Source organism: Ailuropoda melanoleuca, chromosome 13, assembly GCF_002007445.2.
Source record: "Ailuropoda melanoleuca isolate Jingjing chromosome 13, ASM200744v2, whole genome shotgun sequence".
NCBI classification, from domain to species: Eukaryota; Metazoa; Chordata; class Mammalia; order Carnivora; family Ursidae; genus Ailuropoda; species Ailuropoda melanoleuca.
The window spans coordinates 46,593,495-46,608,827 of NC_048230.1; the positions used below are offsets into that span (position 1 = coordinate 46,593,495).

A 15,333-nucleotide genomic window follows, 5' to 3' on the forward strand; every position below is an offset into this window, starting at 1 on the left:
CTTCATACTAAGGAACGTGCAAAGCCTTGTGCCCTCCAGCTTCGCGGGGAGAAAGATGCGGCGCAGGCATTACCTTGCTGGGAGGGCCGGTAGGGCGCCATGGGCCGCTGTCCCATCATGCTGCTGCCCTGGCCGCTCTGGCCCATCATGGCAATGGACGGCTGGCCCTGGTAGTGCTGGCTCCCGCCCTGTGCCGAGCTGTAGTGGGACGAGGCTGCCTGCTGGTGCATCATGGACACTGGGCGACACGACAGACCCGAATAACCCCGAGGAGCTCCCGAGGCGGGCACCCTCACCCCTCACCCCAGACCCCAACAGCACCCTTCTCCCCGACTGAGACTTCGGCTCTGGGCCCCCTCCACGCACAGGAAAACACGAGTCGTGTCCTCCCGAATCCCCAAGGCTGGTCCCAGAGGACCCAGGCCTGTGCCCACCCCTGAGACTTGGGCCTCTAAGGCTCCTGGCTGGCGGCCTCTGCCCCTGGCCAGTCCAGTCGTGCCGCCCCTGCTCAGACCCTGCTAGGGCAGGACTATCCAATGGGCTGGGCTGAGGACCATGTCAAAAAACAGAACCAAACGGGTGACATCTATTTTAGTCATGTTTTATTTGGCTCAATATATCAAAAATACCCTCATTCTCAGTATATAGCTGATAGTAAAAATAAACGAAGCAGATACTGCCTGTTCTCCCTTTTCGTATTAAGCCTTTGAACTCCAGCGCCTGACACTCTGGGACGTCTCGATCTGGGCCTGCTGCTACTCAGTGCCCCATGCCCGGCCTGCGGGGACCCGTGGCCCAGCTTTAGCAGCCCTGCACCCTGCCTACACTGCCCCCCATCCCGTGAGCCTGACTCTATCCCCCTGGCAGGGATGTCGCCTGAAGCTGCCACGGTGAACAGCGGAAAGCCCCACCACAAAGCCAGACCCCAGGGTCCCCCACCACTTGGGAAGCCCCCAGGACCCTGTGCACAGCCTGCACACATTCCACAGGGCCCCAGGGACTGTGCTGGGCTTGGGCAGGAGTCCCAGGGGCTGGGGTGGGGGGGTGCCCCAGGGCCGAGCAGGGCGGTACCTGGGTTGGACTGCATGTTGATGTTGGCCCGGGACACGTAGTTGCCGATGGCGCCCTGGCCCTGCAGGGGCACGCTCTGTGAGGCGGGTCCCGAGTGGCTGTAGCCAGGCCCCGAGCCATGGCCGCTGCCTGACATACTCATGGAGGTGGTGGGCAGCGTGCTCTGTGCGGTCTGCTGCATGGACACATGGTTCGGACCTGCCAGGAGCACAGGGAGGTCCTGAAACCCACGGAAGATGGCCTCTGATGGCAGGCCTGGCCTTGCTGCTAGACACCCCGCGTCCCTTCACGTGATCATGGGGAGGAGGCTAACGCATGTCAACAGTGTCACAATGAAGTAAACGATTGAGTGATGAATAAAGAAACCAGCATGCACGCTGACCAAGGAGAGGACGTGGCCGTTCGTTATCACCACGATAGCTCCCAGAGACTACCGACGGATAGTTCTCGCTCCACAGATAACCTTTCTGTTTTGTTTAAAAAATCCAGTGGAACCCCACACATCCATTTGAGGTGGCCATAATTTGACAGCGTCAAAGCAGAGTAGAGGGTGTGACGTGCTTTTCCCTTTGCACGTGACCCCCCGTGCTCGGGCGTCCAGGCACAGCAGCTGCCCAGCAGCCAGGACCTCGGGGAGGAGAGAGGTCCCACACTTAGCTCTGCAGGGCATGCGGTACCCTGCTGAGACAGCCAGTCACCTGGAAGCCTGAGTGTGTGACGCTGCTGCCAGGAGCCAGCCCCAACCCCGAAGTGCTCAGGGCTACTCACCGTTGCCGATCTGGCCCTGCATGAGGGAGGACGGGGGCAGGCCCGTGCCCATGGCATCGCTGAGACTGCCCTGGGCATGCAGGCCCTGGCTGGAGCCGCTCTGGGACAGCGCTCCGGGGCCCAGGCTCATGTTCTGGGTTGGCGGCTGCAGGCAACAGGGAAGTAACAGGGAGGAGGGTTAACCACCTGAAGCCCCTCAGGGATTTGGCGGCTCCTGAGATCTACCTTTGTGTCTCATGGCCGCCTGGCAAATGCCTGTAACCTCCTGTTGCTCTCACACTTGATCAGACGACTGTGGGGGACTAGGCCCAAACATCTCAGGCCACGGAGAGGATACACCAAGCGTTCTTGGGGAACACTGAAAACTTACATGAATAATAAGTTTATCGACACCTGGGGATTCAAAAATGGTCCTTCTTCCCGGGCGTACAGGGAACCACCTCGCCCGCCCACCAGACCCCAACTACCTCATCTTACTCCACACCCCTGCCCCTCCCCCTCGGCCTCAGCTGGCCAGGATTCTGTGTGTCCCTCATCCACATCACCCCACGCCCCAGGGCCTTTGCACAGACTGCCCTGGGCCTTAGCATTGGCACTCCCATTGCTCCTCCTCCCTGTGTGCCCTGCCTGCTGCAAGCCCAGCTCTGATCAGGATGTAGAGGGTGATGGGACTGAGTGACCCATGCACCCTCACCTCCCAGATCCAGACCAAACAGCAGCTCCGAAGCTTCGGTGGCACATGGTGCCTAGACCCGGCCAAGGAAATAAAGTTCCCAGCAGGACCCACTGGTATCTCCAGGGTGAGGAATCGCAATTTCATGGGCCAATCAAGTTGGTTTAAAGGTTTTATCAGCAGAACGCTTCCTGGCACTTATGATGTCACCTTCCAGGGGACTACGGGGCATCGAGAGATAAGCCATTCCTGGTGACAGGTTTGTCCTGGAACCTCCCGGCCCATCACGCTCAACAGGGGCCAGGCCCTCTTGAGGCTGTGCCCCCTGTTCACCACGCAGGAGGCAGTCGCCACCGGACCTTGCCTCCCAGCAACAATTTGATTTGGGGAAATAGGTTTTGAAAAGTTCGAAAATAAAACATTTATCCTGATGCTTAAAGCGTCCCCTGCACGGGTGGCTTTTATAGCTTTGCTGCTAAGTCGGAGCAGCGTACATTCCTGGGTCACCACTGCTCACACTGCTCCGGAGGGCTCACGATAAAGAGCGAGAAGCCCCGTGCCACTTCCTGTTCTCCCGAGACCCGCCTCCCACCATTTCTTGTCTGGCTCCTCGGCGTCACCTCCCTTTGCTAAAGAAACCCATGTCACAACTCTGTCTGACCGGCCTCCCGCCCCCTTTCCACACTCCCATCTGTCACTTGGTTATTCCAGGTGACGCACTCAGCCGTCCGCTCCCAGCGCCGGCAGCGTGAGGCCATGCCGGACTGCGCTGGGCAAGGGTGGGCCCCGCCGCCCCCCATCTGTGGGCACTCACGGCGGGGAGCAAGGACTGCATGTTCTGGTTGGAGTCCGCGATCGTGGCCAGGTAGACCAAGTTCCGGTGCAGGATCTGCTGGTACCTGCAGGTCAGGGGCACACGGTGAGGCAGAGGGCCCGGCGGGCCAACCCGACGCAGCGTCCGCAGCGCAGCCTTGCCTTGCAGCCAAGCCCCGGGAGACGCGGACCCCCGACAACGCCCAGGGACGGGGCAGGCAAGAGTGCTCTGTGGTCCAGGACAGGGCCGGGCAGGGCAGAGGGTCCAGCCTGGGTCCTGAATGGGATCCTGTCTGATGACAAGATGCCGAAAGACCCCAAGACGCTGGCCAAGGGGGAGGCGTCAGCAGGTCTGTTCAGAGAATGCGAGTGGGGGGGAGGGGAGCAGGAGTCACGAGGAGGCACAAGGCAGACTGAGGGAGACACAGAACAGATGCCAGAGAACAAGGCCTCCTCCATCTGACCCTGACCAGACCAGGCGGACTTGATAACGCTGCACCCCTGAAGAGGCTCCCCAAACAAGCCGGAGGGACATGGAGAAGCTCAAATGAACACAGGAAAGTCCCCAGGCACGTGGCAGCTGCTGACACGTGTCACACCTCTGGGGGGCTTGGACACTGGCTCGTGCACCCACTCTGCATCCAGCCCCGGGCGTCACGTGAGGTCCTACGGAAGGGCTCATCGTCTGGGCGTGTCCACAGGCAGCCCCCTCTCCTCCCACAGTTCCAGCTCTTCCAAACTTCCTCCCCCTCCTTGGGGAGCCATGCCCGAGGGTGACCTCCACAGCGCGACGGCCACTTACTGGGTGCACTCAGCCGTCTTGCCCTTGCTCTGGTAGTCCAGGATACACTGTATCAGGTGGTGGTTCTCATCCAGCATCTGAAGGGGAAGCAGACGTGAACGCGGGACACAGATGTGGCTGCGGCGCCCGGCCGGAGGGTTACGACGGGGCGCCCACTGGAGTCGCTCCATTAGGTGCGCGACGGGAACCTTCCCCAGCGTGGTGTTCCATACAGAGAGCCGAAACTCTTCCATACCACCGTGGCCGGCAGGACCAAACACGTCCCACATCTTTGTGCTAAGCATGGCCTGCCACGTGCCAGGGTCCGTCCCCCCACAAACCCGGGGGCAGGTTCCAGGTTCTCTCACGCGGCAGAGGAAAACCCACAGGCCACAGGAGTCCCCACTGTCTAGGGCCCTTGACCACAGTGCACCTGCCCAGCGAGGGCGGGCCCAGAGTCAACGTGAGGCATGCTGGAACGGAGTTCCCGTCTGGAGATCCCCACGTCATGGCCACACAAGCAGTCCCTCCTGAGAGAGGCCGCTCACAGCCCCGCAGAGCGTCACAAAGACCTGTAAGAACAGCTCTTCAGGGCGGCCACTTGGGGGGCAGCACGTGGGATGGCCTGGGGAGAGCCAGGAGAAGGTGCGGGAAGAAGCACGAGAGGGAGGAAGGCCTCATGGGAGCGGGGGAGGGGGTAAGACCAGGCAGCCACGGCCAGCCCACCCTGCCGGCCCAGGGCCTGGTGGGCATTCAGGACGGCGAGGTGGGCGCAGTGTAAACCATCGTCCACCCGGCTGTGACGAAAGACTCGGCTCTTTCACCACCTGCGCAGGTACCAGCTTCTGCCCTCGGCAAGGAGGGGCACTGGGCCCAAGGCAAACGCTGCTTTCCACAAAGATGTCTCCATTCAGAAACTTGTGCCAATGGAAAAATCTATGCCTTTGCCCTCAACGAATCGTGCCTGGTCACCGAGGTGCAGGTTTTTCGGGCAGGCTCGGCGCTGCAGGCCCCTGAGCGAGAGCAGGGGCCCACCTGCTGGCCGCCAGCCGGAGGGGCGCCTACCCTTCCTCCCTGGGCGCCGTGAGCCCCTCACTACACGCCGACCTCAGAGCCCTGCTCCTACAGAGCTTGCGGCCCAAACCCATCCACAAGAGGGGAGACCACGGCGCAGAGGGCCTGGCCCCACCGTGCTGTGAGGCCCAGCGCAGCCTGAGGCCACGCGAGTGACGCCCCCCGCCCCGGCCTCTACAACCCAGAGGTCGGTCTCTCTTGCTCTAAGTTAGAGCTTGGTCCTCTCCCCCACTGTGGAGAGCGTACCCACAGTTCAGTGACTGAGGGGCCTGCCCATTTGGGAGAACTGGAGGGTGGCACTGTGGGCCCAGCGGCCACCTGTGGGCAGGTTCAGGGCTGACTGAACACACCAGGAAACGGCACTCTGACCATTTGCACGTTAGGACTCACGAAAGACCTTCCTTTCCCTCTGAAAGCACCCGTGGCTTCGGCTTTCCTGACAGTAATTCCCGGGCAGGAATTCTCTCCCAGGGACACACGCCACAAACCTGAAATGTTTTATGCTTGGAATGCTCATTTCAGCATCAGTCTTAACACTCAAACACGGGGGGGGGGGGGGAGTTAAATGGTCAGCGACAGTGTCACACAAACTGCGGCAGAACCAGCCAGTGCAAACATTCTTATGGTTTTTATAAGCACGAGGTTCTATAATGTTCTACTTTAAGGATGAGAAGATGAAAAAGCAAGGGACAGAGCACTATCTCCATCAAGTTAAAAACACTCAGGAAAAAAGGCCAGGCCAAGGTGGATGAAAGATGGTGGACCGGATGCCCTGACCTCTAAACCCTGGCGACCCTGGTGAGTAAGGGACAAAACAGGGCTGCGAACAGAAGAGCAGGCTGAGACCGCAGTGCCAGCAGCAGGGTTCTAGAACTGGAGGGTGGCAAACAAGTGAGAAGTGAATAAGCAGACCAGGCCCCAAGGCGCCAGTTGTGAGACAGCCACACTGGGAACCCAGAGGCTGGCAGGAGGCAGATAAGAAGGTGTGAGGAAGGGCCAGGGTACTGAAGGCCAGAGAGCACCCCCAGTGACGCCACAGACCAACCCCAAGCATGTGGTCCCCGCCCCAGGCCAGGCCCTCAACAAGAGTGCTCCTGGGAAGTCTGCCATCTAGACAAGCCGAGGCCACAGAGGGTTCACCTGGGGGAGATGAAGGCCATGCCAGAAACAAACTTACAAAAACAAGAAGAAAGAAACGCACAAGTATTATTAATAACCCCAAAGAGCAAAAAAGATTGTGTCAATTAATAAAAGACACCATTAAACACAACAGAAATAGAACAAAACAGAGCTCTGGGGTATTTCTATACCGACCAGAACAAAAGCAATCAACAGGAGGGTTGGAATGTAAAATTGAGGAAAACTCCTAGAAAGCAGAGTAAAAAGAGTAAAACAGAAAACAGAAAAGATGATAAAATTAAAAAAACAATCCAAGTGGCAAAAAACAATTCTTCCTGGACTTCCAGAAAGAAAACATAAGAAAAATCATCCAAAAATTGTTCAGTGTGTTTTCTCAGAACTGAAGGATGTGAATTTCCAGATTAGAACATTCTCCAGCTTGCCAAAAACATCGAGGACAAAGAGAGATCCTAATAAAGAATGGACTGAGAAACCATGGCATTGAGCTTCTCCACATATGCCAGAAGTTGGCAAATGGTAGAGGAGCAATAGCCTGATCCTGAGGGGAGGCTTCCTGAGGAGACATGACCAATCCCAAGCAAGACTTTCTGAGGAGGGATAACCAGATCCCAAGGGGAAGCCTCCTGAGGAGAGATGACTGATCCCTAGGGGGGAGGCCTTCCTGAGGAGAAATGACTGATCCTAAGGGAAGGCTTCCTGAGGAGACATGACCAATCCCGACCAAGACCTTCTGAGGAGAAATTACCTATCCTGAGGTGTGTGTGTGGGAGGGGAGGGCTCTTCCTGAAGAGAGATGACCAATACTAAGTGAGACTTTCTGAGGAGGGATGACCCGATCTCAAGGGGAGACCTCCTGAGGAGATGGCCAATCCTGAGCGAGACTTCCTGAGGAGAAATGACTGATCCTGAGGGGAGGATTCCTGAGGAGACATGACTGATCATGAGCAAGACTTTCTGAGGAGGGATGACCTGATCCTGAAGGAAGGCTTCCTGAGGAGAGAGAACTGATCCCAAAGGGGGCCTTCCTGAAGAGACATAACTGATCCTGAGCAGGACTTTCGAGGAGAGATGAACCAGTCCAGTGGGGAGGCTTCCTGAGGAGCCATGACCAATCCTGAGCAATACTTCCTGAGGAGAAATGATCTATCCTGAGGTATGTGTGTGTGTGGGGGGGGGCGGGGGGGTCTTCCTGAAGAGAGATGACCAATCCTGAGCAAGACTTTCTGAGGAGGGATGATCCAATTTCAAGGGGTGGCTTCCTGAGATGGCCAATCCTGAGCGAGACTTCCTGAGGAGAAATGACTGATCCTGAGGAGAGGCTTCCTGAGGAGACATGACTGATCATGAGCAAGACTTTCTGAGGAGGGATGACCTGATCCTGAAGGAAGGCTTCCTGAGGAGAGATAACTGATCCCAAAGGGGGCCTTCCTGAAGAGACATAACTGATCCTGAGCAGGACTTTCGAGGAGAGATGAACCAGTCCAGTGGGGAGGCTTCCTGAGGAGCCATGACCAATCCTGAGCAATACTTCCTGAGGAGAAATGATCTATCCTGAGGTATGTGTGTGTGTGGGGGGGGGCGGGGGGGTCTTCCTGAAGAGAGATGACCAATCCTGAGCAAGACTTTCTGAGGAGGGATGATCCAATTTCAAGGGGTGGCTTCCTGAGATGGCCAATCCTGAGCGAGACTTCCTGAGGAGAAATGACTGATCCTGAGGAGAGGCTTCCTGAGGAGACATGACTGATCATGAGCAAGACTTTCTGAGGAGGGATGACCTGATCCTGAAGGAAGGCTTCCTGAGGAGAGATAACTGATCCCAAAGGGGGCCTTCCTGAAGAGACATAACTGATCCTGAGCAGGACTTTCTGAGGAGAGATGACCGATCCCAAAGGGAGGCTTCCTGAGGAGACATGACCAATCCCAAGCAAGACTTTCTGAGGAGGGATGACCAATCCTGAGGGGAGGCTTCCTGAGGAGAGATAACCAATCCTGAGCAAGACTTCCTGAGGAGAAATGACCTATCCTGGGGTGTGTGTTGGGAGAGGAGGGACTTCCGAAAGAAAGATAACCAATCCTGAGTGAGACTTTCTGAGGAGAGATGACCGATCCTGAGCAAGACTTTCAGAGGAGAGAGGACCAATCCTGGGGGGGGGGAGCTTCCTGAGGGGAAATGAATGAACCAATCCCGAACCAATCCTGAGGGGAGGCTTCCTGAGGAGACGTGACCAATCCCGAGTAAGGCTTTCTGAGGAGAGATGACCGATCCCAAAGGGAGGCTTCCTGAGGAGACATGACCAATCCCAAGCAAGACTTTCTGAGGAGGGATGACCAATCCTGAGGGGAGGCTTCCTGAGGAGAGAGAACCAATCCTGAGCAAGACTTCCTGAGGAGAAATGACCTATCCTGGGGTGTGTGTTGGGAGGGGAGGGACTTCCGAAAGAAAGATAACCAATCCTGAGTGAGACTTTCTGAGGAGAGATGACCGATCCTGAGCAAGACTTTCAGAGGAGAGAGGACCAATCCTGGGGGGGGGGAGCTTCCTGAGGGGAAATGAATGAACCAATCCCGAACCAATCCTGAGGGGAGGCTTCCTGAGGAGACGTGACCAATCCCGAGTAAGGCTTTCTGAGGAGAGATGACCGATCCCAAAGGGAGGCTTCCTGAGGAGACATGACCAATCCCAAGCAAGACTTTCTGAGGAGGGATGACCAATCCTGAGGGGAGGCTTCCTGAGGAGAGATAACCAATCCTGAGCAAGACTTCCTGAGGAGAAATGACCTATCCTGGGGTGTGTGTTGGGAGGGGAGGGACTTCCGAAAGAAAGATAACCAATCCTGAGTGAGACTTTCTGAGGAGAGATGACCGATCCTGAGCAAGACTTTCAGAGGAGAGAGGACCAATCCTGGGGGGGGGGAGCTTCCTGAGGAAATGAATGAACCAATCCCGAACCAATCCTGAGGGGAGGCTTCCTGAGGAGACGTGACCAATCCCGAGTAAGGCTTTCTGAGGAGAGATGACCAATCCTGAGGGAAGGCTTCCTGAGGAGAGATAACCAATCCTGAGCAAGACTTCCTGAGGAGAAATTATCTATCCTGAGGCGTGTGTGTGTTGGGGGGGGGGGATCTTCCTCAAGAGAGATGACCATTCCTGAGCAAGACTTTCTGAGGAGGGACGACCCAATCTCAAGGGAAGGCTTCCTCAGGAGATAGCCAATCCTGAGTGAGACTTCCTGAGGAGAAATAACTGATCCTGAGGGGAGGCTTCCTGAGGAGAGATGACCAATCCCACGGGGGGACTTCCTGAGGAGACAGGACCAATCCCGAGCAAGACTTTCTGAGGAGGGATGACCCAAGAGGTTGGCAATACTATCTGGAGGGGCCAGAGGTCAACATCGAGTTGTGGCTGGTGAGTGGCGGTGAGATCCTCGTCTTAGTATCTTTTCCCATCTCTGCCCCTCTGGTCTTTCCACCCAAAGCCACCAGGGTGAGCCAGCCTCTGCTCCTTTTTGGATGTATGCCTCCCTCACCGTGTATACAAGTGGAGCAGTTTCTTCCTTCTGGTCTCCGTTGGTTCCTTTCTGCTCTGACATCCTGGAGATTCTTCTATATTGCATATGAGATCCTACCTCATTGTTCCCGAAGCTCCTAAGTTTTCTAAGAACACCAAGAGGGATTCACTTGGCCTCAGACCTTCTCCTGCTACAAACAGGGCCGCAATGCTTGCCTCCCACAACGTGAGGTGGATGAACGCACGAGGGAAGTTCCTAGGAGCAGCCTGAGGTGTCAGAGGGAAGAACCCTGGCCAACCAGATAGCTGGTTGAGCATCGCCAGGTGGCTGAACCAGCATGTGGCACTTCTGCCGCCTCTTTCCACTCCGTTCTCAGGGCAGCCACATTGCTCATGGATCAGGGCTCCCCCTCCACCCTCCTAGCACACGGGCAGCCACCAGGGAATGCGTGAGAGGTCAGCAAGTGGTGTCAGACTCTACTGAGGAAAGCCAACGGGACCCAACTGCAGGATACGTGAATTAGGTGTATGGGTTTCAAAAAAACCCAAACCCCACATGCAAAGTGTCCTTAGGAGGAGCTGGCCCCTGCCTTGTGCTCCTAGCTCTGTTTGACACACGTGTCCAATTTTTAAAACCTCTAAGGGCACAGTAAAACATGCTTAACATTAATGCAACAGCAAACACACTTTTGTCTTCCCTAGAGCACGCCGGAGTCACTTCCGGCCTTCAGGGCTGGAGGCGTTTCCAAGTGCCAGTCACAGGCAGCAAGACCACTCGGCCTCCGGGCGGAAGGAAGAGGTGTGTGTTCTCACAAATGCACGATGTTCGCACGCGTCTTGCCCAGGCAGCAGCAGCCACCTGTTCTTCTCTGTACGACCCCGGACTTGACACGGTTACCTGCCATTTGGGATGGACCCCTCACATCCTTTTCAGAATGCCACTGATCAATTCTGGTCAAGTGTCTGCCCAAAAGGCTGAAGATGTTAGGATCTGTTAGGATGCCAAGTGCCTTTCTGTGCCAGGCCACCTCGCTTAGCCAAGAGCACAGCCTGTGAGGAACTCACATCATCCACATTTAAACCGATGAAAGAAACAGAGGCACAGAAAGGCTAAGCCTGGGTACCTATCAGTTGAAGAATTTTATTCCAGGAAGCTCCCCTGCCCCCTGCAGCTCCATGGGGTCCCATGCTCCCCCTCAACCCAAGGCCCTACTGTTCCACCTCCCAGCAACCTCTAGCTGGAAAGGAACAGAAACGCCCGTCCAAGCTGTGCGTTCTGCACGGGAACCATGCTGGCCAAGCGGAATGGGACCGAGTTACAGGGGCCCTCTCTGCACCGACTTCTAGCACCTCTCCCTGGAGCCTTTTGACTTGTCTCGTTCACGTGGCAGGGTGAGCAGTCAGGGTGCTCACTGCAGATCGGGGGGAAAGACTGGTCCGACCTCTTCACAGGTCCTGCAGAACTTGGGGACATCAGTGCCATGCCCCCCCAACTCCTGCACCTGTGGGGCTGGGCATGCCAGTTCCTTGCTCACAGCCTGGGGATCCCAGGGCCACTGCCCTCCACTCCCGAGCACGCAGGGCACGTGCTCAGGCCCTGACCCACTGGCCGGGGAAGAGGTTAGGGGCAGAGGGCCAGAGCCATGAGAATGCCAGTGGGGACCACCCATTAGTGTCACATGGCAAAGCCCGGCTGTCACTCCCTCCCTCCGCCTGAAGGCTGCAACCACAGCTACTGTGAGGGAAACCAGTGTATGCTGGCGGAGGTGACCGCTGCACTTCACTCCAATGCTTCCTCATCCTCCAGGCCCCGAGGGGCTCTGCGGGGCCGGGGAGCAGGCAGGGGAGACGCTTTCTCTGGAGGGGCGCACGGCAGGAGGGCGCATTGCCATGCTTTACAGGCACGGAGCACAGGCCCGTTCCCTTCTTGAGAACGCACTTCCTCATGCCTCCCCCACAGGGGCTGCCTCAGGGCCTCACGGAGCAGCCCCCTCACACAAGCTGACCAACAGCACCCCAGGCCCCGGCTCCCGGCCGCTCCACAGGGCTGGGCTCCCATCCACACCACCCCCTCCCGTCCCTGCGGATGGGAAGAAAGGTTTGGTGCTTCCCTTGGCCGTGGCTCTGCTCAGTGGGGAGAAGGCTGTCAGTAACAGCTGCCTAAGACAGTCGATTAGCCAATGTGGGGCTTGGCATCCACAAGCCATTTGCAGCGGGGGACAGGTCATTTTAAAAATGGCCAGTTTACTTTCCTTACCAAAGTAGCCCCCATTCTTTAAGACAAATTCCAGGTCCTAGAGAGCATATGGCAACCACCCCCAACCTAGATGGCCATCCCTCACCTCTGTGCCCCCGATCCCCCTACTCCTGGAGGACAGTGGGGCAGGGCAGGTTTGGTCCTGACCACCCCAGGACTCAGACCCCGGGCATAGCACCTGCCCTCCGTGGGTCTCACCTTCCTAGACAGCACTGGCAAACAGTCCAGGTGCCCAAATGTCTACCAGCTCCATTAAGCTCCCAGAGAGCCTGTCTCCCCCCTGCACAGCGAGCTGGAGGTACGGAGAGACGAGACACTGTGCCCACCCCCTGGCCAAGAAAACGATTAAGAAAACCAACACAAACAGAAACAATAAAACTTACATTTATTAAGCAACCACCGTGTGCCAAGCAACAAGGAGGGGTCTGCATGCCAGCCAAGTCCCGGTGTGCAGGGCCCCCTCCGATGTGCCCAAGCCCAGCCACACAGCCCATGGAGATGACTGCAACCCCACCCTCCCGCAGCCTGCGAGGATTCCAACCAGGAGAGCAGCCAGGGTGGGTCCCAGCCTGCAGGCCACCTAGCCAGGTATGGGCACCTCTGGAGCTTGCTGGGACACACTGCCCATCTCCGCCTCAGGGGCCCCGGCAAAGTCACATTCCCTGTGGTTCTCACAGAAGTGCAGTTCTGCCTACATCTCCCACTGCACCGAGCTGGTGTTTGGTCACTACGAGGGAAACCATGGCAGCACACAGCCCAGGCTCCCCAGATCAGGCTGGCTGTCCCCGCCCTTCCAGGTTTGGTCCCGTGACCTGCTCCATGCAGACCACCGGTGGGACCACCCTCCACTCCTTCAATCTTCCATCCCTTTTACGCAGGCCATACGTGGGACCACCCGCAACTCCTTCGATCTTCTAGACCCTTCTTACCCTTGCATCTTGGTTTTCCTTGTCCGGAATACCCCTGTCCCACATTCCCTCTGTTATGGGTTACACTGCACTCCTCAAGACGTTAGGTTCCAGTCTAATCCCCAGTACCTGCGAATGTTGCCTTATCTGGAGATAATGGTCTTTGCAGATATGGTCAAGTTAAGGTGAGATCAGACAGAAGAAGAGTGGGCCCTAAACCCTATGCCTGGCATCCTTGACAGAAGAGGGAAAGGGACACCGAGGGGAACACCACGTGAACACCAAGGCAGAGATGGGGGTGATGCGTCTACAGCCGGCAGCGCCAGGAGCTCAGAGAAAAACATGAAGCAGATCCTCCCTGAGAGCCCCACAAAGTCACCAACCCCGCCAACACCTAAACTTTGGACGTCTGGCCTCCGGACTGTTAGAAAATAAAATTTCTGCTGTTTTAAACCACCAAGTTTCTGATGATGTTAGGGCAGCCACAGAAAATGCACACATCTGCCTTTCCCAGACGCTTCTCTGACAGAACCGCCGTCACCGACGCTCTAGTACGCACGGAGCGCTCACCGTGCCAGGCGCTGTGCCAGGCGAGGCACACGACGAAGGATAAGTCAGTGACTCGCAAGCTTAGGAGCCCAGGTGATGTCCAGGTGCCAAACTCACCACACTAGGCCAAGAGAGGATGAGGGAGCGGACACCTGAGTGGACCTTGAAGGCTGAGTAGAAGTTTGCCAGACAGGGGCGCCTGGGTGGCACAGCGGATAAGCGTCTGCCTTCGACTCAGGGCGTGAGCCCGATGTTATGGGATCGAGCCAAGCATCAGGCTCCTCCGCTATGAGCCTGCTTCTTCCTCTCCCACTCCCCCTGCTTGTGTTCCCTCTCTCGCCTGGCTGTCTCTATCTCTGTTGAATAAATAAATAAAATCTTAAAAAAAAAAAATCTTTAAAAAAAAGAAGTTTGCCAGACAAACTCCTGCTCAAATATACCCTAAGGACAAGTTGTATACTTCCTGCTCTGTCACTACCAAGCTAGCTCCCGAGGAACCCCTATCTTCTCTCAACCCTCTAAGCGTGAGCAGAAGACACGCACCTCCGAGCCCTCACAGACCGCCAACAAGAGCCCTGGCTACGTCCGTGTGCTGCCAACACACCGAGACAAGTACAGGGACTGCTGACCCCATCAGGTCAGGTCGGATGAACACCTAAACCGAAGACCCATTTCCAATGGTCGGCAGGTTTCCCTCTTTCCGATCTGCTCTCTGGGAGCAGCGCTCTGACACACACACTTCTGCTTGGAGACTTTGGGGAGCGTTCATGGGGGGGAGTGCAAAGTACACTTATAACTAAATGACTGTTAGGCCAAAGGCAGCTTCAGGAACAGTCACTGTGCTCATCACATTTGAGCTCCAAAAAGCCAAGGTGTCAGGGGACCCCCTTGGATTGCCAAAGTGTGCCTTTGAGCCGATCGCCTGACCCTCTACCTAGCCAAGCGTTCCCAGATTAACAGTCTTGGCTCCAGAAGACCACTGTCTGGACTTGTCTCCCAGGCAAAGCACCTGGCTTCGCTATCTCTCAGTTTCCTTGTCTGTGAAACAGAGATGATGGTAACTGCCACAAAAAATTAAATGAGTTAGGATCCGCAAAGCCCTTGAGCAGTGCCCAGCGTGCACAGCGCACCACTTAAGTGTTCGCTGAAAACATGTTGTACTTCTCTGTCTATATATTTCTGCCCTCTTCTAGGTCCTCTCTTTTCGGTTTCCATCTTAGTGAGATTCATTGTCAGATACCAACGCAGCAAACGTAGTCTCCAGGCACAGAAGAGACTGAGAACAAGGTCCACAAGGTCCTGGTGGGCCATTAAGGAAGGGAGACCCGCGGTCATCAAGGTGACCCCCCTGGGGGGAAGCTAGTGTGAACCAGGGCGAATCGCCGACCCAAGAATCCCGAGGGTTGAAGAAGAAATCAGGGCAGCTACCAAAGACGTTGTGAAAATTCAAACGGGAATGGCTAATACCGATTTCCTTCTGAACTTGCCTTCTAAGGAGAAACAGAAGAAAACGTAAAATCTCGACTTGAAAGCGTCAGACTCAGTGAAAGATGCCCCCGCACCCCTGTGAGCGTTATCTCGGCAGGACCACAAGGCCAAACTTACAGGACGCGCGGAAAGGCTGTAAAGCGAATCGGTAAAGTTTCTGTTAGGTGAGGAGGCTGGCCGGGGTGTCACGCTGAAAAACAATTTGACACGCGCGCGAGAGCCGCGAAGCGCGGCCGGGAGGTCGACCCCGGGGCACCGCGCGCTCCGGAAGGGCTCCGGGGCGGCCGACTCGGCGTCCCCCCCC

General features: G+C 56.5%; 1 protein-coding gene across 6 annotated transcripts in view; it reads right to left on the reverse strand.

Annotated features, from left to right (window-relative positions):
- The window catches only part of SS18L1 (SS18L1 subunit of BAF chromatin remodeling complex), a 29,670-nt gene extending 14,348 nt beyond the window's left edge, over positions 1-15,322 (reverse strand). For 2 of the 6 annotated variants that reach the window (XM_034641284.1, XM_034641287.1), the window contains exons 1-5: positions 4,128-9,220; positions 3,327-3,411; positions 1,840-1,984; positions 1,072-1,269; positions 74-238 (exon numbers count right to left, since the gene is read on the reverse strand). In XM_034641284.1, coding sequence (XP_034497175.1) covers positions 74-238; positions 1,072-1,269; positions 1,840-1,984; positions 3,327-3,411; positions 4,128-4,411 — 877 coding nt within the window. In that variant the 5' untranslated portion in view covers positions 4,412-9,220. Of the gene's footprint in view, positions 1-73; positions 239-1,071; positions 1,270-1,839; positions 1,985-3,326; positions 3,412-4,127 lie in introns of all 6 variants that reach the window. The other 4 variants (XM_011226326.3, XM_034641286.1, XM_034641285.1 and 1 more) reach the window with 4 other exon arrangements.
- Between the last annotated feature and the right edge of the window lie 11 nt (positions 15,323-15,333).